Source organism: Neurospora tetrasperma (genome assembly GCF_000213175.1).
Source record: "Neurospora tetrasperma FGSC 2508 unplaced genomic scaffold NEUTE1scaffold_3, whole genome shotgun sequence".
Taxonomy (NCBI): Eukaryota; Fungi; Ascomycota; class Sordariomycetes; order Sordariales; family Sordariaceae; genus Neurospora; species Neurospora tetrasperma.
The window spans coordinates 2,683,309-2,707,345 of NW_009799101.1; the positions used below are offsets into that span (position 1 = coordinate 2,683,309).

General features: G+C 52.5%; 9 protein-coding genes across 9 annotated transcripts; 4 read left to right on the plus strand and 5 right to left on the minus strand.

Moving 5' to 3' along the window:
- Positions 1-1,538: 1,538 nt before the first annotated feature.
- On the plus strand, positions 1,539-3,722 carry NEUTE1DRAFT_116973 (uncharacterized protein; the record flags this gene model as incomplete). Its single annotated transcript, XM_009852655.1, has 1 exon — positions 1,539-3,722. One exon carries the CDS (start codon positions 1,689-1,691, stop codon positions 3,531-3,533), a length of 1,845 nt encoding a protein of 614 aa, XP_009850957.1.
- NEUTE1DRAFT_146382 (uncharacterized protein) lies at positions 3,682-5,149 on the minus strand (the record flags this gene model as incomplete). Its single annotated transcript, XM_009852656.1, has 2 exons — positions 3,682-5,069; positions 5,144-5,149. 2 exons carry the CDS (start codon positions 5,147-5,149, stop codon positions 3,849-3,851), a joined length of 1,227 nt encoding a protein of 408 aa, XP_009850958.1.
- A 3,326-nt stretch (positions 5,150-8,475) lies between these two features.
- NEUTE1DRAFT_81874 (uncharacterized protein) lies at positions 8,476-10,898 on the plus strand (the record flags this gene model as incomplete). Its single annotated transcript, XM_009852657.1, has 2 exons — positions 8,476-8,535; positions 8,791-10,898. The coding sequence occupies 2 exons, from the start codon at positions 8,476-8,478 to the stop codon at positions 10,795-10,797; spliced, it is 2,067 nt and encodes a 688-aa protein (XP_009850959.1).
- Positions 10,899-11,547: 649 nt separating this feature from the next.
- Positions 11,548-13,339, minus strand: NEUTE1DRAFT_81877 (uncharacterized protein; the record flags this gene model as incomplete). Its single annotated transcript, XM_009852658.1, has 1 exon — positions 11,548-13,339. One exon carries the CDS (start codon positions 13,324-13,326, stop codon positions 11,548-11,550), a length of 1,779 nt encoding a protein of 592 aa, XP_009850960.1.
- Positions 13,340-13,900: 561 nt separating this feature from the next.
- On the plus strand, positions 13,901-16,069 carry NEUTE1DRAFT_146385 (uncharacterized protein; the record flags this gene model as incomplete). The annotated part of the gene is made up of 3 exons (XM_009852659.1): positions 13,901-14,265; positions 14,345-14,981; positions 15,045-16,069. The coding sequence occupies 3 exons, from the start codon at positions 14,191-14,193 to the stop codon at positions 15,995-15,997; spliced, it is 1,665 nt and encodes a 554-aa protein (XP_009850961.1).
- Positions 16,070-16,409: 340 nt separating this feature from the next.
- On the minus strand, positions 16,410-18,358 carry NEUTE1DRAFT_146386 (uncharacterized protein; the record flags this gene model as incomplete). The annotated part of the gene is made up of 4 exons (XM_009852660.1): positions 16,410-17,437; positions 17,522-17,726; positions 17,796-18,074; positions 18,131-18,358. 4 exons carry the CDS (start codon positions 18,356-18,358, stop codon positions 16,410-16,412), a joined length of 1,740 nt encoding a protein of 579 aa, XP_009850962.1.
- Positions 18,359-19,059: 701 nt separating this feature from the next.
- On the plus strand, positions 19,060-20,419 carry NEUTE1DRAFT_81886 (uncharacterized protein; the record flags this gene model as incomplete). The annotated part of the gene is made up of 2 exons (XM_009852661.1): positions 19,060-19,239; positions 19,298-20,419. The coding sequence occupies 2 exons, from the start codon at positions 19,060-19,062 to the stop codon at positions 20,267-20,269; spliced, it is 1,152 nt and encodes a 383-aa protein (XP_009850963.1).
- Positions 20,420-20,671: 252 nt separating this feature from the next.
- On the minus strand, positions 20,672-22,236 carry NEUTE1DRAFT_43047 (uncharacterized protein; the record flags this gene model as incomplete). The annotated part of the gene is made up of 5 exons (XM_009852035.1): positions 20,672-21,058; positions 21,156-21,389; positions 21,498-21,604; positions 21,685-21,894; positions 22,026-22,236. 5 exons carry the CDS (start codon positions 22,234-22,236, stop codon positions 20,672-20,674), a joined length of 1,149 nt encoding a protein of 382 aa, XP_009850337.1.
- Positions 22,237-22,546: 310 nt separating this feature from the next.
- NEUTE1DRAFT_122230 (uncharacterized protein) lies at positions 22,547-23,942 on the minus strand (the record flags this gene model as incomplete). Its single annotated transcript, XM_009852662.1, has 3 exons — positions 22,547-22,617; positions 22,743-22,791; positions 22,908-23,942. 3 exons carry the CDS (start codon positions 23,940-23,942, stop codon positions 22,547-22,549), a joined length of 1,155 nt encoding a protein of 384 aa, XP_009850964.1.
- Positions 23,943-24,037: the final 95 nt, after the last annotated feature.

Genomic DNA, 24,037 nt, shown 5'->3' on the forward strand with positions numbered 1-24,037 from the left:
AATATAATTATAGTTGTAAATAGGGTACTTTGTAGGGTAATCTATAAGGTTGGCTCAGATATATATAGGTAATTGAGTGTAATCGAGTATAGTATAGAATTAACTTTATTAATATATACGCTGGCGACCGTAGATTTATAGGGCACTTTATAGAGCGAGTTATACTATAACTATAGTGTATTATAGCGCTGTTTAAAATGCTAGGCTAGTCCCGGTAGTCGATTATAGGGGTGTGGGGAGGGTTCTGGTGGCTTAGCGGTTGAAAAGTCACGAAATATAAGATTTATCGATTTTATATAAAATGTATACTCAATACGGTTAAGTAGTCTAGATATAGGGGAAGGGGGTAGTCTAGATATAACCCGCCTCCTGTACTACCTCATCACCCCAACTACTAGCTCGTGAACCTCCTTGGCTAATATGCTATGGTATGGAGAAGCAGCACCAACCATTTACCCCCAAAGCCTCCTTTTTTGCCTCTCAAAAATAAGAGAAGAAGAAGAATAAGAAGAAAACGAAGATGGAGGAAATCAGGGCGTGAAAAGGGAAACTCGCGTTCGATGCCAGCTATTTGCTCTCGGGAGACGGTTAGCAGATTCTCTAGATTCTAGTGGGACAGCTTACATACTTGGCCTACCTCTACTGCGACCCGTTGGGTAAGCTCAAGAGCAGCGCAATGTTCTATAAGATCCCATGTTGACAAATAGTACCCCCGTCACCATAATCTGACGCGAATCGGTGTCGATGACTATACTACGTAGATGCAGGTCAACAGCAGAAGTGAATAGTTGATGGATGGAAGGAAGATAGCGTCCTAACATCGCATGCGACTGAAAGCCTCTTAGCACTACGGTCCGATCCCCAGCAGCCGCTAAGCTGTTATCAGCTAGCGACCAGCGTAAAAGGCCCCAAGCACACTTTCCTTTTTTGGAGCGATCTGGCAATGACTCCAAAGGTGACGCGGGATTGGCCAATTCGTGTGACTCTTCATTCGCTTAACCAGTGTGATTGCGGGGGAGGGGCTCCGACGGCCAAGTTGAAATTTTTGGTCGCCAACCATCCGTCTCTCTTTCCCTCCTGCCGCTGATGGAAATGGAGGTCAAGAGGATTTGGTGTCGCCGAATTCTCATCGACCCAGACCCCTAACAACAACACAAACCACAATGTCGTCACTACGCATTCTTCTCATCGGCAGCGGCGGCCGCGAGCACGCCCTGGCTTGGAAGCTCAGCCAGTCGCCCAGCGTTGAGTCAATCATTGCGGTCCCCGGCAACGGTGGCACTGCCGGCCTCCCCAAGGTCACCAACAACAACACCGTCTCTGAGAACGACTTTGCTGGCCTTGTCGACCTCGCCAAGAAGGAGCGCATCAACCTCGTCGTCCCTGGTCCCGAGCAGCCACTTGTCGATGGCGTCGAGAACGTTTTCCGCGAAGTCGGTATCCCCGTCTTCGGCCCTTCCAAGGATGCCGCGCGCATGGAGGGTAGCAAGACCTTCTCCAAGGACTTCATGAAGAAGCACAACATTCCCACCGCCGCCTACGAGAACTTCTCCGACTTTGAAAAGGCCAGCGAATACCTCAAGAAGGTGGGCCACAACGTTGTCATCAAGGCCACCGGTTTGGCTGCTGGCAAGGGTGTCATCATCCCCGAGTCCCAGGAGGAAGCCCAGCAGGCTCTCAAGGACATTATGCTGGATAGGCAGTTCGGCAATGCCGGCGATGAGGTTGTTATCGAGGAGTTCCTCACCGGTGACGAGCTCAGCATCCTCTCCTTCTGCGACGGTACTACCATCAAGTCTCTGCCTGCTGCCCAGGATCACAAGCGCATTGGTGAGGGCGATACTGGCTTGAACACGGGCGGTATGGGATGCTATGCGCCCACCAAGATTGCCACCCCTGCTCTGCTTGCTCAGGTCGAGCGCGAGATCCTCCAGCCGACCGTTGACGGCATGCGCAAGGACGGCTTCCCCTTCAAGGGCTGCCTCTTCACCGGCTTGATGATTACCCCCAACGGCCCCAAGGTGCTCGAGTACAACGTCCGCTTTGGCGACCCCGAGACCCAGACCGTCCTTCCTCTGCTCAAGTCCGACCTCGCTGAGATTATGGTGGCCTGCTCAGGCCCCATTCCCCTCCTCAAGTATGTGCCCGTCGAGGTCGAGCAGAAGTTCAGCGCCACCGTGGTCGTTGCTGCCCCCGGGTACCCCAACTCCTACCCCAAGAACATTCCCATGCAGGTATCTACACCTCCTGCTGGTACCAACATCTTCCACGCAGGAACCAAGCTATCTGGCGATTCCCTCGTTTCTTCCGGTGGTCGTGTTATTGCCGCCGAGGCTGTTGGCGAGACTCTGCGCGCCGCTGTCGACAAGGCTTACGAGGGCGTCAAGCTCATTAACTTCGACGGCATGTACTATCGCAAGGATATTGCTCACCGTGCTTTTCGCGACGAAAAGTCTTCGTCCGACAAGCTTACATATGCCCAATCGGGTGTGAGCATTGATGCTGGTAATGAGCTTGTTGACCGCATCAAGGCTGCTGTCGCCACTACTCGCCGCCCCGGTGCTGATGCTATCATCGGTGGATTCGGTGGTGAGGTCGATCTTTCTCAAGCCGGCTACCCTTCGGCCCCCATCATTGTTGGCGCTATCGATGGCGTTGGCACCAAGCTCATTATCGCCCAGAAGATGAACAAGCATGACACTGTTGGTATCGACCTGGTTGCTATGAACGTCAACGACTTGGTTGTTCAGGGTGCTGAACCGTTCATGTTCCTCGACTACTACGGCTGCAGCAGGCTCGACGTCTCGGTTGCCGCCGCTTTCGTCGAAGGTGTCGCTCAGGGGTGCAAGGACGCCGGCTGTGCGCTGGTCGGTGGAGAGACGGCTGAGATGCCTGATCTCTACACCGGCGATGACTATGATGCTGCTGGTGCTGCCATCGGTGTCATGAAGCCCACTCAGCGTCTTCCGAGGAAGGAGGCCATGGCCGAGGGCGATGTGCTCATCGCTCTTGCCTCTTCTGGTGTCCACTCGAACGGCTTCTCCCTTGTCCGCAAGGTTGTCGACAAGTGCGGCTTGTCCTACACTGACAAGGCACCCTGGGACAGCTCTGCCTCCGTTGGTGAGAGCCTTCTCACCCCCACGCGCATCTACGTCAAGCCTCTGCTCAAGGTCCTCGCTCAGACCGGCGAGGCAGTCAAGGGTATGGCGCATATTACCGGTGGTGGTTTGACTGAGAACGTCCCCCGCATGCTCCCCAAGCACCTGGCTGCCGAGATCGACGTCGCTACCTGGGAACACCCTCCTGTGTTCAAGTGGCTCAGAGAGTCTGTGGTCCCTACCGAGATGGCGAGAACGTTCAACAACGGTGTTGGTATGGTTTTGGCTGTCGCTCCTGAGGCTGCGGATGCTGTGGTCAAGGGCTTGGAGGCTGAGGGCGAGAAGGTCTACACCATTGGCAAGCTGGTCAACAGAGAGGGTGGCGAGAAGGGCGAGTGTTGTGTTCTGAAGAACTTGGAGAGCTGGGCTGCTTAAATTCGGAAAAGGCGTAGATACCTGGTCACATAAGGATGGAGGGAAAATGGGTTTACAAAAAGGGTTCACGGTTGAGGTGTTGCGGGTTGGAACGGGTTAATGAACCGGATTAAGGATGTCTAGATGACAGGATTCAACTCTCTGAATACAGGGTAGCATGTCAATGCCAATGGCTTTTGTTTGATTTGATCTTGGGTATCCATGGAGCGCAGAATAGTGCTATGTGTTGTGAGAACAAGGTGAGTGCACCTTAATGGTTATGAACCCGTAGCATCCTCCTTTTCCAACCATAGAGTAACCTACAACCAGCCCTTCTCACATCTCCTTCTCAAAGGCATCATTCAAATACCCAACGAAGCTCTCCCTTAACCTCCCCGCCGCCAACGTCCCCACCGCCTCTAGCCCAATTCCACCTCTATTCAGCGCCACAAACGCCCTCCTATACCTCTGCAACTGCGGCAATCCCACCTTCTTTCCCGGCAACTCCACCTCCAACATCTCCTCCCCCTCTTCCTTAGTTCCACTCCTCGACAACCTCACTGTCCCACCTTCTCCCACCTCAGCTTGCTGCTCCAAAATCCTCTTGACGATATCCTGCGTCTCTTTTTCGAGGACATACAGATAATCGCCGCCGGGATCCTTATCGCGCTGCACCGTCGACTTGTTGGCCCGGATCAGCTTTTGTGGCTTGTTGACGATGACTTCATCCCAGATCTGATCAAATGTTGCTTTGGTATCGGTGGGCGTGTCATCCCAGGTAATGATGAAAAGCGGGGAGTCCCAGCGGGACATGGGGTTGGGTTCCTCGTAGCGGAAGACGAGGTTTTCCCAGTTGGAGCGGGGCGTGTAGGGCTCTTGAAAATCGGTGGGGCTGAGGGTTACGTCTTCAAAGTCCGGGCCGGTGGATTCCTCTTCGAATTGTTTTTGTTGCCAGTTTTGGTGGGATTGTTGGTAAGTTTCGGGGTGGAGGTCGCCGGATTTTGGTGCTGCTCCTGCTGCTGCTGCTGTTGTTGTTGTTGTGGTTGAGGTTGAGATTGTTGTAGGCTCGTCCTTGGTCGTCCCGTTGCCTGCCTTCTGCTCCTCCTCCTGTTGCTCCTGCTGCTCCGACCTCCGTATCCTGGCCTCATTAACCCCCCTCGCCCTCGCCACCGGACACCCGATCTGTACAAGACCAAACGGCGTCTGTACGTTCTTGGCTTCGCAGTAGAGCTGGTACCGCCATCCCTTGATGTAGTTCAACGTGTCGAGAATGACAATGTCCCTGGGAGACAACACGCGCTTAACAGCGCCGTAGAGCGCGGCGCGCGCATCCTTTTCGGAGGCATTGGCGGAGCGTACGTGCGCTGGTGTGTGCGCTGGGTCGAGGTCGTAGACGGACCGCGAAATGGACAGGCTTTGGTCGGAGATCAGGTGCAGGCGGAATTTGGGTGTCGAAGATGAGGAGGACTCGGCGGCGATGCGCTCGGTGAGGTAGTCGTAGAGTTGTGCGGCGCGCGTAGATTTGCCTGAGGTGGGTAGGCCGGTTATGAGGATGAGCTGGAGGACGGGGGGATGGGATGGTTAGCGACGCGACGAAGAGCAGAAGAGGAATGAGCTGGTAGTGAACTTACCGGCATGTTGATAGACTAATCATGGGACTCGTGGTGATTGGATGAGTGACGTCTATAAACCTTCGGTACGTCGTGGAATAGTCGAGATGGTAATCGTCTTTGTGAAAAAGATGTTCGAAGATCCGTCATCGCGGGGTACCTATGGGTTTGCGATTTCTCGATAGCAACTTTCGAGTCTGCCCCACCGAGCTGCTATCATACCTAGAGGTAGTGTAGTGCCATGTCTTGGCATATTTGGACTGCCAACATCCCTGGGATAGCTTTACTGTGGAGTGTATCAAATTTGTCTCTATTGCTTCATGGTTCACCAAGATTATTTGAAAATATTGGAAAGCCCAGCGAGTCAGCTGATTGAGAAAAAGAATCAATCCTAACAGACCAGTTGAAAGCACCCAGTCACTACGCTGGCCCCCTCTTCCGTGTCCGGTCCGGACCCCGGACGAAACGGCGGAGATATGGGGCCGATTTTGTGGAGAACACCCGATCTTAACGTCGAAGTTGCATGAACAGGTTCTCAAAATACAAAAACCCGATTACAAAAACGTTTGTAATTGGTAAGATGGGGAACAGGTAGGGAGTCCAAGCTCAATGCATATAAATTGCGGAGATGGATGGCAAGGAGACACAACATGGCAAGATCTGAGAGGCCGCTGCACTCTGCCTCAACCGATGCGGCGAGTTGCTCAATTACATTCGGACGAGCTGAACTACACCACGGCTGATCTACATACTCGGTTATCTTGCCGATCACGTCATATATTCTGTGGTGTCAAATGTGAAGTTTGTATAGTAACATCTCGATCATCAAGTCAACTTTGTGTTAGTGTAAACTCAAATTTTCAGTGGTTTGGAACTTGAGAAGCACCGTGACAAAATTCAGGGGACTTGGACAGAACATATTGCATGATAGGTCACAAGATGATGCTGATAAAGCAAAGCCTCGGTGAACTTTTTAAGATCACCAACATCAACCAAGGAGGTTGAAGGACCATCATGGTCCTTATCAATTACCGAGATGACTGATCTGTAGCGTCATACTGTGATTATCGAAACCGTCCACACCAGGGTAGATTAAGAGGGCGGATCAAAGGAACTGAATGAATTGTCAAGACTATCAAGTGGATCTTATTTTGACACTATCAGTTCTCTCTTGGTATATTTACAACGGACCGCAGACACCAATGGAGATAGAGTTGCAGCTACGGATTTACCTTCACACCATCTCCACTGAGTCTTTGGTACCCTGCCCATCAAAGGGTAAGGTAACACTACATGGGTGGGTGTACAATCCCAAAAGTTGCCTGCAGGCCAAGCCTTCCAAATAGGCGCTCCAGGGGCTTTTGTATGACCGTAAGAACACCTAGGTAAGGCTTTTTGAGCCACTAATAACAATGATTGGTCAGAAGAAGCGAAAAATTGTCCGGAAAGAGAATGAATGGAAGCCTTACGCTCCAAAGGCGCATTTATATCACCTTGTGGGTATGGCTTATGGAAACACATAGGGCCCTTGTGGCTTCATTCCTCAGTGAACCACAAATCCAGCAATATGGGCAACGAATATGGTCGTCTGATGACGGTGTGTCTATTTCTCGGTTAGCCTCGGTGCTGCTTGAAGCTTGAGCACCCCGCCGTAGTCATGCTTCATGGTATTGTAGAATAATTGCTAAATGTTTCTAAGGCTTGCCATGGAGATTTGATCTTGGTTGACAAAGATAACGAATCCTTATAAGTAGGGTCCAGCTCACACCATGGCCCAGATGGTGTTGTGTAACAGCTGGCGTGCTGGTAAGGGTCTGGGTTCATTGTTCGTTTTTGGGGCAATGAGAGGAGAGCTCCCATATCTCATATTGACTCGTGGAACACACTACTGATGCCCTAATGGGCTGGACAAGGGTTCAGAGACGGGAGGTAAGGCATATTCAACCTGAAATGGTCCAAGATATGCAATGACGGGACGGTTCCAGGTAAATTTAGCTCGATCTTGCAGATGACAGAGATCTAGAGTGTTGGTGAAACCATGCCGGAAAGGTCCCGCACATCAGTAACATTATCGACGGGGGGCGATGCTCAGCCCTTCAAGAAGAAATCCATAGGTAATTGTGAAGAGAACCTACTGGTTTGAAGAGAGATCCGGCTTTCCGTTGCGGGGGATCAGTCAACTGTAGATGCCCCTGATCCCGTCCCATAGTCTACTTGGTGTACCTGCACTGGACAAACAACAGAGTCACTGCCCACTGGCCGAACTGATTTATGCCAAGACCATCAAGCGGGTCCTTGTGGCTCAAGTGGGTCAATATTGCTCTCGCACAGGTAGCCCAAATAGGAAAGGGTAGTCGAGACACAGCCAATGAAGTGACTTTGGCTTTCGACAACATCACTGCAGCTTCAACTTCACTCCCCCAACTTCACCAACTTTACACTCACCAATCGAGCAGCCATGCTATCATCTCTCGCCACGACTCTCACGGCGGATTGGTTTGACCCTGACCGAAGATATCAGCGTAAAATGATACCGTACCAGTCCGGCATGTCATGAGTCCAGTACGGAACTCACTCATCGCCTACGGGGGCGTTCGCGGATGAGACTTGTAGCCATGTCTTGCTCTCTTTTCGACTTTATCAACCTGCCATCATCCTGACCTTCCATGTTCCTGCCAAGTCTTCGGTGAGGCTGTGCGTATTGTTACTGAGCAGGCAAGGCAAACCAGCCCAGCGATTGTCTTTTCACGTCTTCCACGCCTCTACCTAGAGCACCACTCACAGACAGCCGTCACCCTCGCCCCTGTCACCTCCCATCTGAGCATCGCCATAGCCATAGCCCTACGCACAACCGATCGGACGGACATGCTTAGGCTCGGCATGGCTCATCATACCGGCAGCATCACCAAACCTATGTAAAAGGTCGCCAGTCTTCAGACAAGACTTCTCATTGAACATATCGTTCTTCGAGACCTCCTTCAAAGCTCGCTTTGACTTATCAAGTAAAGTTTGGCCTGCCCGTTGACCGGATCCCTTCTTGCATCGGCAGGTCCGTCTTGTCCCACCTTATTCGACAAGCAGCGAACCAGGACGAGTGGCTCGACATAGCGACCTTCCTCTTTGATATAGACCACATCCAATCTTCAGTACGCCTACTCGAACGCCTACTGCTTTCGACCAACTGTACAGGACATCGTACCTTACCAGATTCGGACACAACCGTGGCGTCGAGCTGCCTCTGGCTACTGCAACCATTTCCGCCCTACGCCAGCTGAACACCAAGGCCCAGGCCTATTCGTCACTTTATTGATCAAACCCACTGAACTCGGTGCGGCCCTTCGATAGTTGTGACCATGGTGTTCTGCGGGAAGCCAAGCAAAGGGTGCTCTGTGTGCCGGAAACGTAAGATTCGGGTAAGTCACCACATCTGGTAGCTCCTTCACACCATATCCTTTATCCATATTCCCGGGTCAGAACCATATATACCCAAGAGAGACCTCCGCCCCCACTCCTCCCAGCGGATGAGCAGCCAGATATTTGGAGGCGGCGCTCTAAGACATGCCCCGCAACTCTCTCATCCCATATTATTCGTCATGCCTGCCCTCTAGCTTGCTTTGATTTCATATGCAATGCGCATGTACAGAATATATTGGTTGACATGCATCTAGTGCGATCAGAGAGTACCGGGCTGTGGCCAGTGTCAGAAGCGAAAAGAGGAGTGCCCTGGGTACAGAAACCTTGTCGATCTGATGTTCCGAGATGAGAGTGATCATGTTCGGAACAAAGCCGAGGAAAAGGCTCGAAGACGGCGTCGTCTCTCTGTTAAGACGCCCAGTTCTCCCAGTGATCCGAGATGCTCAATAACACCAGAACGCCGACAAACATCACCATCGTCACTCGTTCCAAGTCCCCAGAGGCCCATGAGCTCGACACCTGAAGCTGCTTGGTCGGACGATGACGACAGTATACCGATGTCGCCCGATTCGGGAAGCTGGCCAGTTACCCCGCCAGTTGCCCTCTTGTATGACCTTTCCCCAAGTTGTCGACAGCAAGGCATTGCCTATTTCTTCTCACGATATGTATCTGTCGAAGAGACGACATGTCACCACAACTTCAGTTTCGTCTTTGACATATGGAAGCCCACATCGATGGCCCACGACCGGCATGTTGACGGCGTCCTTGCCAGTATGACTGCCGTGGGATTGGTTGGTCTCGCAGGCGTCACTCGCTCGCCAGATATGATGGAAGCCGCTTGGAAATCTTACGGGACCGCTCTTCGATTAACAAATCACGCTCTGGAGACACCTATCGAAGCTGTCAAAGACACTACGATGCTCTCGGTGCTTATTCTTGGCCTTTTTGAGCTGATAGCCGAGCATCCATCCCACATGCGGACTGTTGAAGCTTTCCAAGAACACGTTAACGGCGCAGTAGCTCTTGCAAAACTTCGAGGACCCGCGCAGTTTGAAACAAAAGGAGGGGTCAAAATGTTCTCGATGCTTTGCCAACGGGTTGTGTTGAGCTGTTTGCAGTCGAGAGAGCCCATGCCAATGCCGCAACCACTGATTGACTTATGGCATGCAATGCCTCAACCAATTCAACTGAAGGGCTTCGGATGCCTTACGCTCTCGGCGCTACCACTCATGCACAACTTCTTGCAAGTGCGTGCCGACATCCTGAATGGGGCCCTGGTAGACTCAGATAACATCCTAGCGCATCTTTTCAGCATTGATGAGCGATTTGAACAACTGTCGGCCCAATTCTCTCCAGATCTACCGTACAAAACCTTCCGACTGACGAGACACCATCCAGCGGTGCTGAATGGAGTCTGCAATGTCTACTCCACACTATGGGATACTACGCTGTGGAACAGTCTCCGTATGCTCAGGATGGTTTTGTTGGAGACGATCATCTGTGAGATCCAACAGCTTTCACGGAGACTCTGCCTAAAGCCAACATCCGGTCCTTATGCAGACCAGTTCAAAGGCGCAAAGCGCAAGTTGAAGGAAATCCTGGAGGCGATATGCGGCAGTGTACCCCAATTGCTTGGGCTCGTGGATCCCGCAGACGGTAGTGTCGACAATCCATGTTCAACGCCAATATCGAGTGTCGAAGTCCGCGAAACCCCCAGCCCACCAACATCCCCATCAGCCCGGTCATCCGATTCCGGCGGCAGCAGCCAGAGTCCCATGGACCCGGCTAGGGCTCAATGCGCGAGCCTCACCATCCTTCACCCGGTAACACCCGCTTCAACAGACGCAGAAGAGGAGGCTAGCCGCTTTGTGCTTTTAGTATCAGCGACGAGCCCGGTGGTCTGGCCCTTATACATGGTCGGGATGTCATCGGTATGTAACGGGCAGGTGAAGAGCTACGTTGTGGGCAGGCTACGCACACTTTATATGGAGACGGGTGTCAAGCAAGCAGATGCCGTGGCCAACCTGCTTGAAGAACATGAGATCGCCGATGGGGAGGAGGATAGAAATGAGAATAGGGCAGAAGAACATGCGCAATGGTTGCCAGGACTGGGAATAGGACGGGATTGGATGAGTACGGGTCGAATGGAGGAAACACCGCTGTATTTGAGGGTGGTGCAGCAACAACATGAGCTGTTCCATCTTGGTGGGCCGGTAATGATGGAGGATGGGAAAGGAATGATTGATCCCCAGCTGATGTGACATTTGGAGATATGCAAACTTGGATGCAAAGGTACAACACGGATTGAAGAAATTAGATAGCAATCCAACACTGGTTTGGTTGTTAGCTCGAGACCTCGAGTCAAATTCATAAGGCGTTTTAATTTCACATCTTTCAGTTCGGTTTCTTTCCATGATCAAAGCGCCTTCTTACCCTGAATATGCTATTCCGAAACTTTGTATGCTCGGATTGAATCCTTGCAATACGCTTCTGAACCGTACCTAGCCGTTAATCTGATTTTAATGAGGTTTGAAATGATTCGGACTAGATTATGTCCAGTATATCAGGAATACTTACTTAGCTAACAAACAAACCAGAATTGTCTAGGTTGGCTGGACACTCGGTCAAAGGAATAGGTCGAAGTGTCCAAGGACCAAACCGCACCGTCGACAGGTCAAGACGACAAGGAAAGCAACATCAACATAGCAAAAGACCAAACAAAGGTACAAACTCAACAGCAAAGATACCAACGACATGGAAGAGTATGGAAGGACTATGGATGGCCTGATGGAGTATCGGTTTACTGGTGCGCAATTCTCTCCCCAAAGGTATCATATATTCGTTGCAATGTTTTTGTCTTTATCAACGCCTAATGTAAACAAGCCGAAACCAAGCAATTTATGCTTATGACTACTTTTCCATGAGTACCAACGTGCCCAACCAAACTCCAAAAGTTGCTATAATGTGCACAAAACAAACTGACATATCAACCCAAACTACTTTCAAAAAAATCACCATCCATCGAAATTCCCAAACCCTCCCATCTTGGCCTTTTTCCTCACGGGTTCTTCCCACGTATCAACCTCTTCCTCTTCTGCTTTCCTCGTCGTTGTCGTTGTCGTCGTAGCAGCCTTCTTCACAGCCCCCACATCCAGATACTTGCCCACTTTGGGTCCCCCTCCCCCTTCTCCCATCCCTTGTCCCTCCATTGTCCCATCAGCTCTTATCCTCTTCCCCGTCCACGTTGTCCGATCATCCTCTGTGCCTCCCTGTCTCGCCACCTCCCGTTTCCTTTCCTCCTCCCCTTCCTTCTCTTTCTTCTCCTTCATCCACTCCGCAAACGGATCAATTAGGATGATTATATCCTTAATCACAATTTTGTTCAACGGTCGATCCGATCCATCGGTAGCCACATTCTCCATGGCCGTCAGCGTCGTGTCTTGCCCCTCGATCACTTTGGCAAAGATGGTGTGTTTCCTGTCCAGGTGGGAGGCGGGGCGGTAGGTGATGAAGAACTGGGACGAGTTTGTGTTTTTGCCCTTGTTGGCCATGGATACGATTCCGCGGGCGGAATGCGTGTTGGGCCCTTCGAATTCATCCTCGAAATTCTTGCCCCAGATGGAACTACCGCCCCGGCCGGTGCCGGAGGGGTCGCCGCCCTGGATCATAAAGTTGCGGATGGAACGGTGGAAGGCGACGTCGCGGTAGTAGCCCTTTTCAGAGAGGCGGAGGAAGTTCCAGACGGCTTTGGGGGCGAATTCGGGGAGGAATTCGAGGGTGAGCGGGCCCAGATTGGTTTCCATGCGGACGTAGCCTTTGTTCTTGATGCGGTGGGAGGGTTTGAGGAGGTATTGCTCGTCGGATAAGAGGGCGAGGGAGCCGGAGGTGGAGGGGGTCAGACCGGTCGAGGTGAAGGATGCGGCGGTTAGGCCGGTTGTGTAGGTCGCTGCGTTGGCGGGGCGTTTGCGCTCTTGGATTAGGGATTGGCCGCGGGCGATGGCTGTTTTGTTATTGTTGGTGGAAGTGGTGGTAAGGGCTTGGGTGAGACGGTTGACGTCGGCGCCGCCGGCTTGTCGGGCTGCGCGGGCGCGCTCGACGGCTTCCTTGGCGCGGAGCACCTTCTCGCCTACGCGGCCGAGGGCTTCGATGTTGACGCTGCCGCCCTTGCGCTCTTCTTCCTGTTCTTTGGTGAGAATGGCGTCCTGGCCGTCTTGGAGGTATTTGAACTGGCTGAGGTCGCGGCTGGCGGAGACGTTCTGGGGATCTTGGAGGGTGATGATGTCCCTGCGGCCGAACTCTTCATCGTCGACTAGGTCGCGCCACATCTTGGGCTTGATGTTCATGCGCTCGACAGTTTCCCAGGCAAAGACGTTCGCGTAAGAGCCATGGCGAATGGCGACAATGTGGGTGTTGTCGGTGAAGACCTTGAAGGTGACGGGATCGATCAGGTCGCCCTTGTTCTCGTCCGAGTCGGTGGTGTCGCCATTGCGGGCAAAGTTGAGCTTGATCAGATCCTTGGCGGAGAGCGGCTCGCCGGTGACGGGATTCGTCTTGTGTTTTTCGAGCCATGAGCCGATGACTTCGACGTCGAAGATGGTGCCGTCGGGGGTGCAGACGGGGTTCTTGAAGGGTTGGAGACTAGCGGCGCAGAAGTTGAAGGGAAGTTTCTTGAAGTTGGCACCGCGCCGCTGGGCACGCGCACCGGCATTGGCGCCGGTACTGGCGCCGTACGCGTCCGAGGACGACCACTCGGAGTGGGTGATGTATAGTTTATCTGTTCCTTTGCCCATCTTGTCGAGCCGGCGGGTTGGTGATGGTGGTGTTTTGCGACAAAGTCTAGAACTTGGGAAACAAGTTCCAGATCCCGGTCCCTTTACCTAGTGGTGTGGTTACCTTAGCTTTCAACGGCCGAAAAGGTCCCACAGGCCCCAGGCCTTATCTTATCCGCCTGCAGGACATCCATGACATGGAGGTGAGCTTCGTCAGTCGCCCCCACAACCCGCACTGTACCCGGAAGCTGGAACAGTCCCCCAGAACATTGGCCATTGAGGTGCCCGTTTTGGGCCAGTTTTAGAAGCAGCAGGGGACTCGGCCAGTGTGAGCGGTACTGTGCTCATATTAATTGCAACTGAAGCTGTGAGGCTGTGCTGGATGCGGAACAGCACAGGAACCTGGAAGTGCCAGGGAGTTCCTGACACAAGCACACTACTGAAGTACCGTCTACACCTAGTTAGGTAGGTAGTTTTGGAGGGGACACGGCGGCCGAATGGCTCCAGCATCTTGGTTTTGATCGACCTCCAAGCTCCACGACCACTGTTTCAACTCAACTTTTGCCATCTTCCTTTCCCATCCGCCTCCCTCGCGCCTCGATTCCCTTCTCCCTCACTCGCTTTTCTGCACCTTTCGACTTTCAACCATCGACACCTAATTCGTCCCACGAGCTATCGAAGCCGCAAACGTAACCGAGAATAGCGAACCCCATGTTTCGTGACCGAGCCCCGTCCTCTCCTTGACCCATTTCTTCTTCCGGAGACACCAGGAAGAGCAGCAACCTTGGGGGCACTGCTAAACGAACCAACGATTTGTACAAACCGCCACGGTACACCCTACCCTATACGACGGCTGAGAACCGGCAATTCTCTTGAGCAGCTACAATGAGGAGCTGGGCGTATGCCTTCTTCCTCCTGGTGCTGTCCGTATGGACGGTACAGGCCCTGGAGGTGAAACTAGTAAGTAGCAGGCTACACACACATCAATGGTCCTACACTAGACAAGTCAGAAATACTGACAAGTTCTCTTCAATGGCAGGACGAATCCGAAGAGAACCGGCAACGATGTGCAGGCATGTACAGCAAACAGACATGGGATGGCCCGGTCAATCCCTTCATCAGCGTCAAGTTCACAGACTTCGGCTCCGACGCTGGCGATGACCCCATTGTCAGTCTCCTTATCTTTGAGTGGCAGGACTCGGATCTCGTCGGTGTTCTTCCCGAGGGCGCCGACCGTAGGATTGGCATCTGCGAGCCCCAGTATGTTGATGCCGGCTACTGCAACACCACCAACGTGGGCGAGTACATCCTCGCACCCAACGCCACTGCGCTATCCAAGAACATCGTCTTCACCGACGCCATTCATCTCAAGAAGTCAGCTCCAGTCAAGTACCAGATTAAGAACACCGGTTACTATTGCGTGCTCACGGACAAGTACACGGCCGATAGGTATGAGGCCCTTGTCGAGTTCCGGAACGCCTATGGAGAGCTTCCCGCTACGCAGATTCCCAAGTTGCCTTTCTATGGCGGCATTACCATCTTGTACGCCTTGGTGTTGGCGTTCTGGGGCTTCCTCTACTTCCAGCACCGGTCGGATATCTTGGCTGTGCAGAACTACATTACAGCTATCCTCATCTTCCTCGTCGTTGAAATGCTGATGACATGGGGCTTTTATGGTACGTTTCTGCTCGCAGTTTGTTCCCTCTCCCCAAATGATTGCTAACCACCGTTGATCTCAGACTTCCTCAACCGCCACGGCTCGAACGTCGGCTCCCGTGTGCTCCTCATCGTGGTGGCCGTCCTCAACGCTGCGCGCAACTCCTTCTCCTTCTTCCTCCTCCTGATTGTCTGCATGGGCTACGGCGTCGTCAAGCACACCCTCGGCCGCACCATGATCTACGTCCGCTGGCTCGCTATTGCGCACTTCGTCTTCGGTATCGTTTACGCCATTACCGGTCTTCTTGTCAACCCAGACAGCGCTGGCCCCTTTGTTCTACTCATCATCCTTCCTCTGGCCGGTACCCTGACGGCCTTCTATGTGTGGACGCTTAACTCGCTTAGCTGGACACTCAAGGACCTCAAGGAGCGCAAGCAGCATGTTAAGGAGGGCATGTACAGGAAGCTGTGGTGGTGCATTCTCATCTCCATCCTGGTGATCTTTGGTTTCTTCTTCTGGAACAGCTTCTCGTTTGCTCAGGCTAGCGACCCTGGATACGTCCCCTTCCACTGGAAGAGCAGATGGTTCATTCTCGATGGCTGGCCGAACCTTGTTTATTTTGCCGATGTCGCTTTCATTGCGTACGTGTGGCGGCCGACAGCGAACAACAAGCGGTTTGCCATGAGTGACGAGATTGCTCAGGACGATGACGGCATCATCGAATTTTCGAACTTGGATATCGGTGCGCCGGATGATAGTGATGACGAGGAGGCCCAGGTTGGCATGAAGGGAAGGAAGAACCAGAGTGCAAACGGGGGCTCGGATTCGGGTGCTGGCACTAGTCAGCAGCAGTCACGAAATCTTGCTGGCCCAAGCAGCTCATCCCAGCAGCAACAGCAACAACCGAGGAGTCCTAACCCTCAACGTGACTCCATGGATGGAGAGACCATCTTTGCGGTTGGCGAGGATGGCGATAAATTCTCGTCTGACGAGGATAGTGACGAGGAGGGTAATCTAGTGAGAGCCAAGAAGTAGAGGGGCTATCTAATTACGTCAAGTTCAAGTTGGGGAATTAGAATAACTATTACGAGTCTAATTGTATTGACGAGAAACAACCCAAGTGCACTATCGGTTTGTGACTGAGGCAACATGGCCGTGCATCACATGTTTCATCTATCTGTTTTTACACTTGTTCTTGATGGCGTTTCATAAGTGGCTGTATCATTATTTGTTCCACTATTTTATTCTTTTCTTAGAAATCACTCTGTCATTTAGATCAAGAGCGGTACATTAAGTCTAGGCTGGGTGAGGCCGAATGGGAAAAAAGATAATGATAGCCTATTCCATTTCCTTGCGTATAACAGACATGAAAATCTTGCTCATACAGTACAAGCTGACCTGGCTGGGTTCAGGACACAGTTCAAAGACACAACATGCTAGGTAGGTTTTACATGACGACATCCCCTCCAAAACCAACTGGCCTCCTCCTCCCATCATTCTCGGGCACAATGGCCAAAACCTTGTATATCCTCCCCATCCCATTCGGTCCCCGATCCACCAACCGATCCCAGCTCCTCCTCAAATCCTTGACAAACTTGTCCTTTTCTTCTTCATTTCCCCCTTGCGACCGCTTCGCCAACTGCTCAACCCTCTCCCTCCCTCCCATCCCCTCCAACCACCAGGCCTGCTCAACAGGTCCATGCACCTCCACCCCTTCGCTCGCATTCGTCGCCGCCTCCGCAATCGCCGTGAAATCCACATCGGCACTCAAATCCGTCAACCCCGGTTCCGCAAACGGGCTGACGAGGTGATGCTTGCGTATCCCGCGCAGCGAGTTGACGGGGACGCTGCCGTCGCCGGGACCGTAGTCGAGTATCAGCGCCGCGCCGCGGGGTGAGTGTTTGGGGTGGGCAGGAGATCCGCCGATGCGAGTGGCGAAGTCGGAGGCAAACAGGAAAGCGTCGGGACAGATTTCGATGAGGGCGCCGGCTTGGGTGGTGCCGTCGGGGAGGACGGCGAGGGGTTTTTGAGAGGAGGAGGAAGAAGAAGAAGAAGAAGAAGAAGAAGAAGAAGAAGAAGAAGAAGAAGAAGAAGAAGAGGAATAAGATTTGATGGCGCGGTAGCGCGGGGAAAGGTCGGGGAGGTGAAGGGAGTGACGCGTGGGGGAAGGGGATACGGTTAGTTGAAAGTCGGGGGGAGGGGTGAGGTGCGGGTTATGAGAGGCCGGGGTGCGGAGGGTGGTGTGTGTTGAAAAGGGGGGAGTGGGAGAGACGAGGAGTTCTCGCCATTCGAGGATTGGATCTGTGGTGCCGCTTGTCCTGGGCTGTTTGGATTGTTTGGGGCCGGAAGTGGTGATGGTTGCTATGGAGGACGGGGAGGCTGGTTCTGTGGGCGGGACTTGGACTAGTTGGAAGGCGTGGATGGGGAGGGCGTCGAAGAATTCGTGGGCCATTATGAAGGGGGTTTTCTCGGGGTCTGTGGGGGGAGGGCATGGTGTCAGTTGGGGGCTTGACAGATAGGGGAAGACTGGTGGGAAGTGTGAAAGGAGACATAACATACCGTAGGGGATGGACTTGATGGTCTCTGTCCAGACGATGGGAATGTCTCCGTACTTGCAATGACTATGATAGCCAACCTTCGACTCGCTCATGGCAGCGTCCTCGCCGCATAAAAGGTTCTTCTGGGCCATTCTGAGCTGGGGACTGGCTTCGACCATGTAAACAGCATCGATGCTCTTAGCCATCTCTGGGAAGTTTTGTATTGTCTGATGTCGCATAATTAGCACGTTCTTCATGACTTGCGTGAGAATATGGTGAAATGACACAACACTTACCCGAAGCATATCATCCATCAAGGTACCACGACCCGGGCCGACCTCGATCAGCTCGACTCCTTTACTCGGACGACCTTGGGCCAGCCATTCGGTGACATACCAAAGCCCACAAAGTTCACCGAAGACTTGGGAGATCTCGGGCGAAGTGACGAAGTCGCCTTTGACGCCAAACTGGTCACGGTTTTGCTCGGATTTCTCAATGGCGCCGGTGTAGTAACCGCCAATGTCGCCAGTCAGGCACATGCGCATGAAACTGGCCAATGGCACTGGGCCGGTCGCCTGTACTTGATGTCAGAACATTTCCTTGCAATTTTCTGAGGATATTATGAGCCTACCGTGATGGCCTCAGCCAGCTGTTTTGCGAGAGGAGTTGACCATTTTCTCTCATCGTCGTCGTCGCTCAAACGGCGAGCGGTTACTGATAGGCTGCGAGTGTTGTAGTTGGCCAAAGAGGGGGGAGCCCTGTTCCTGAAAGATGGGGTTCTGGGGAACTGTGGTGGTCTCGATAAGATGGTGGCCCGCGGAACGCTCCGCAGCGCACGAGTCACGGCCAAGCGGGTCATGGTGGTGGCCGAATATGTGAGCAATTGAGCTCGACTGTCTGCCTATGAAAAAAGAAGGAGGACGAGGAAGGCTAAAATATTCAAGCTCTCGGTTCAGCGGGTGTTTTCATGCCCTTTCCCCGGCCTCGGTCTGTGATACACCACCACCCTTCAGTTCCTCCCCTCAAGAGCATTTAGTCCCACTCGACAAGAACCGGACCCTAACCCTCTTTGTGTAAGTCGGCGGATCCCTATACGATTTCCATGGACCGCGGATGTGGTCTGTTTTACATGGCTGTTCTATGGGTACCAGAAGTAGTTTATGGCATGATAAGGATATAAAGTCTGTCCATAATGCCCCAGGCCATGTGATAGTCGTTGCCGTTCTGGTAGCACAGTTCATGTCGTGAAAGGGACGAGGTCACATCTCGGAAGTTGCTATCCAAGTGTAGGGGTTAGGGTTGTTAGAGCTGGCCGGGCTTTTGGCTCTGCAGCTACACTACGGGTAGTGTTGCACTGATGGGAGGCCCCTGTCGGCCCACACAAGCTCGCGCCTCACAGTGCGGCCGGGCTCCAAGTCCAACAGGACATTTGTCCATCAATGTCCCCCAACTTGCGCTTGAAACATCGTCATCAACAACTTGAACCTTGTGATCGCATTCAGAACAGCTGCGAGTACCGCAACACAAAACCAACAATTCCATATCATCACCACACAGACAATGGTTCGATATATTCCCGGGTTGACAACAACGGGCGTTACACCGGTTGCGCGCCCAGCAGATCCTCTGACGGATCTGACCCGACTTCTCAACCGCCTTCAACAAACCATCCTGCGCGCTGATGCCGAGCGCGAAGCCAGGCTACGGGCAAGCGAGTATGAAAGAGAGAAGGCGCAAGCAGTATGAAGCCACCCGGGACGTACGCTCTATGCCCAACATGCTAACAGGACAACCGTAGAATATCAACTATGCCCGATCACTCCTCACCAAGTTAGAACAGGAGGCATTGGGGGTCAAAATCCATGTCCGGAAGAACGAGATTCAAACCGATTTGATACGGAAGCGAGAGATTATCGAACAGCTTACGGAGCGCCTGAGTGACTTGGCCGAGATCGCCGCAGCAGAAGAGGCCAGCAGGCATGGAGGGGAGGGTGATAATGGGGAAGATACGTCCGACAGCGAAGATATTCTTGCCGACATAATAGCGACGCCAAGCGAGAGCCTCGATTCCATCAAATCACCCGGTGCGCCTGTACTTGGGGAGGAGGAGGAGGAGCACGGATGGGGCGACGACCAGGACCAGGTAGCAGAGGCAGCACCAAACGCAGAAGAAAAGGAGCAGCAGCCACAAGACCAGGAATTGAATGAGAAGCAGGGGACGGAGGGACCGATGGACGATATAAGGACTCAACAACCCGAACTCCTTTCAGAAAAGCGACCATTTCCTGAAACAACCACCACACAAATAATCCGCCCTCGCCGGCAGCCTAACAATGACAACAATGATGCAGCCAACGAAAAGCCAACAGCACAAACAACATCCTCCTCCCTCCTCCCGCCCTCCACGACAGCAACTTCTTCATCACAGCCAGGAACGATCTCCGCCACCGCCGAAGCCATCCTCGACACCCAGCGGGCCGAGCAAGACGCTCTCTCCGAGTCCATCCTCAAACTTGCCACCGAGCTGAAGGCCTCCTCGCAGGCGTTTTCGTCGTATCTGGAGGAAGATAAAGAAACGCTGGAGAGGGCGGGTGAAGGCATGAATAAGACGGAGCAGGGCATGACCAGGGTCACGGGCAAGATGAGCACGTTGCAGAGGATGACGGAGGGAGAAGGGTGGTGGGGAAGGATGATGTTGTATGCGTATGTTTATGGGTTGATGGTGGTGCTGTTGTTGGTGGTTTTTGTGTTGCCCAAGTTGAGGTTTTGAGGGGGGTTGATGGGTGGTGTGAACTTTGGGGGGGTCACTGAAGCGCTGGAGAGAGAGGGGCAGGTTGGTGGTGTTGGGGAAATAATAATTCAACGCTATGATTAATGGACTAAACTTGGCAGGGTATAATACACCTGAACTAAAGCCGGGATGTTATCGCCCATGTCTCCCTTACTACCCCTTTGCTAATGGGTATCGATCCATAAAGACTGTGTGCAAGCAAAGGTTGAACTCAGACAATACGCGCCTCCCATAACGCCCCTTGTAATTATCCGTCTGTGTTTTCTTATTCATCGACACTTCGATTCTTGCTTCGCTGGACTGGATATATCTCAAATCATGTTTCTCCTGCGCAAGACTTCCCTTCACATGCCTTCCCTTTTCTTGTCGCGATGAATAGGGTTAGAAAACCTGTGTCTCACTGTCCACCACTGGCATCATGCCTACTGTTGCGTTTTCTCCAGAGGCGTCAGCAGTTTGTGTGAGCAGCGTATCTTCTGTCGTTGCCTCTGAAGTCTCCTGCCTGTCATGCTGGGGCGTATGAGGAGACTCAGTGTACTGAGCCTCTTCAAGATGCTGACTTTGGTCGCTCTGATGCTTTTGATCTTGACTCCCTTCCTGTGATGAAGTGGTAGGTTCTTCTCCATGAGTAACTCCAGAGTTGAGTATCAGGGCAGGTTGATCACTCGACATAGACTCGGAGCCGGTGTTGTCTTCTGCCTCGCGAGGCGGAGTTGGCTCCTTGGGGATGTATTCCTGTGGGACCCAGCCAACGGGTTTACCACCCGTCTATGACAAGAGCGAGGTTAGGTCAGTATCACTTTCCCTGCTGGCCTTACTACCACTCGGTATCGTTTGTAAGATGGTGGAAAAGATAAGCACTCACCGGTGGCTGATAAGAAAAGAACTTCGCTCCCAAACTTCCCACGCCCCTGACCAGTCTCTCGTCCCATGGATATCCGACTTTGATCTCAAAAAAGCGTTTGAAGGATTCGTATTCCCGCTGAAAATCACCCGGGGTCTCGGTAAGGCGGTGGAGCTTCGGCATGGTGTCCTTCTTGCTTTTGTAGTACCTGACGCCCACGTGGTATAGATGAGGGAGGGCGTTGGATTCGTACAGCTGCTTGGTGTTAGTTGTTTGATGAAGCTTGAAGGGACAAAGTTGGTTGTGTATGAGACGTTCAAGATGTTGTCAGACGGAAAAGATTTCCTTAGGAAGAAAGCTCACCTTGACCACGTATCTCTCACCAGTGATGCCCATTTCCTCATCATCCCTTGCTAGAATAATGTTGTATTCGAAGAAGTCGGTCGGGTCGAAATAGACGCGGTAGAGGTCTGATTAAACAAAAAATTATCAGTCAACAGTGTTGTATCAAAGATATGTTTGGAATGTAAAATCCCAGGGCCAAACTTACTCTGATTCACAGCCCTATCCTCCTCCTCTACACCCTTTGCAATCTTTCTCTCCAGCCTAGCCTTATTCTTCAAGGCCTTCAGCGTAGCCACATGCGAAAACTCGTCCTCGCGCAGCCGTTTTCTTTCATGGATCGAATCCTCAAGCCAGTCCAAGGAGACGAGATAACATTTCTTGTCCTTTTTGTACGCGCGTGCCAGTGCTTCTTTGACTGTTTCGGATCGTATATGTCAGTACCATGTTCTGATCTTACACTACCATACCAGAGATATTGCCCGTCAAATATGTATGTCATCCTTCTCGCTATGGCATGGTAGCAGAGGAATAACCAGAAAAACTCACCTTTACGACCCTTCTTGTCAAATTCTTCCTTTGTGCAGACAAGATGGGTCACGTCTTCGCTCATCCGCCAGCTGAACGTGCCGGCTCGGAGATTCACCCATCTGGAGATGTTGGTGTCCGTCCATTGGCCGTGGAAGGTGCCGGAGAGGGCTATGTTGAGCCCTTTGAAGATCGGCCTGGGTCGTCCGGTGCCTGCTTTGCCTCTGGGCATTCTGGAGAAGCGGGCGAAGAGTTGATATACCACGCACGGATTCTTGATTTGGGTGAGAAAGATGTTGGATGTAATGATGATAATGATGGAGATGCTGGCAGTAATAGTGAGGCGTGGTGTTTAGGTGAGCCAGTGAAGGATTCGATACCTGGTGATGAATTGGGAAGTGAGCGTAATACAGGGCAGCGTTAGTTTGATCAAGATGAATCCGCAACGGTAGAAGAAGGATCCTGAAGATGAAACTGAGAAAACTGGAAGCTTTATGGTAGAATGGTGGAGAGAAGGAGAGTTATCTGAGTCCACGAGAGTCTTATACGTGATATTTTGAGAGACAAGGAGATGGTGTACAACAGGATCCAGCAAAGTTCAGATGAAAACAATCTATTAGGGCATTCGCAAAATTCAGACGAAAAAAGTTGAGATCTCCAAATACCCAACGGAGTGACATAGTTGAGAGAAAAGTCTACGGAAGGGCGATGACCGAAAATGACAGACACAGATCTCACCTCCTAGTCCCATGTCAGGGTATTTGCGAGCTAGAACTCGTGAGTTCTTCTTGTGAATGGCTTCCAGCGTTCAGTTAGGGTGGAAGTACTGCAACGTAGTCATGATACTTACCGATAAATGTGCCCTTAGCGTGAATATCACCACCGCCCCAAAACACCCCCAACAAACTTATCCGCATCAAAGGGCTTCAAAGGCGGAAATGTCCCAGCAAACCCAACTCCAATACCATCCACTAACGTCTGAATATCCTCAATCTCTCGATCCACCTTTGGATCCCCCAGCTTCCTCAAAACTTCAACATCCTCCTCCACAATCCTCCTCTCCTCCACCGACAGCTTCCTAGCCCTTTCAATCTCCAACGCTTTCAACGCACCCCCAGCAGGTTCCCTTATCCACCTCCTCGTCCTCTCCTCTTTTCTTTCCCCTTGTACTCCTTCCCCATCCCCTTCCACTCTAACCCTCTCATTCCAAAATGCCACCTCCTCCCCCCTCCTGACGACCACTACCCCATCCACTGCGTCACTCTCATCCACAAACCTCGCCGCCTCCACCAACCCCTGATAACTCTCATCATGCACCCTCTTCGGCGTCAGTCTCACAGGTAGTCCCCTCGACCCAGCCTCCGGTAGCCTTTTCCAATACCGGACCAAACATCCCAACCTGCTCACCCCCTCGGGCACCGCCAAGATGGCCACTTTCACTGTATACCCGGCCATTGAGAAAATCTCAACCAGCTTGCAAAAGTCATCTGGATGCCTGCATGCAGATTCCACCAAGACATCAATGCCGGCCTCAGCGGCGTGCTGGCATGCCATCTGCAGCCAGAGGCGGGCGTCCAGCCCTGCCAGAACGGAGGCTTGGGCCGGGGGGAACTGGGCGACGCAAGAGGCGTAGTGAGGGTGGTAGGTCTTGTAGGTGTCGGCTATGAAGTGGGCCGGGGGACGGTGAGAGGGGTGGTAGGCGGTCATGGCGCGGCGGAGGAGGGGCGCTAGGCGGGTCTTGCCGGCGCCGGTTTGGCCGACTATTAGGATGGCGAGGGGGCAGCGACGGGTGGTGGTGGTGTCTTTGGTTGTAGATGCGGTTGGGGAAGGGGGGCTGCTCGGTAGATAGGGTTGTAGTTCGGCGGGGAGGATTTGGGTGGTAAAGATCTCGAGGCGGGCGGAGGGAGTAAGGGTCCAGGAGGTGGGGAAGGTTGTCATGGTTGTTGTTTTGAAGCCAAGTATGAGGGGGGTTGATACGGGGACAAGATTGTTGGAACTGACAATATGAAGAGTTATGTATTGCAATGGAATAT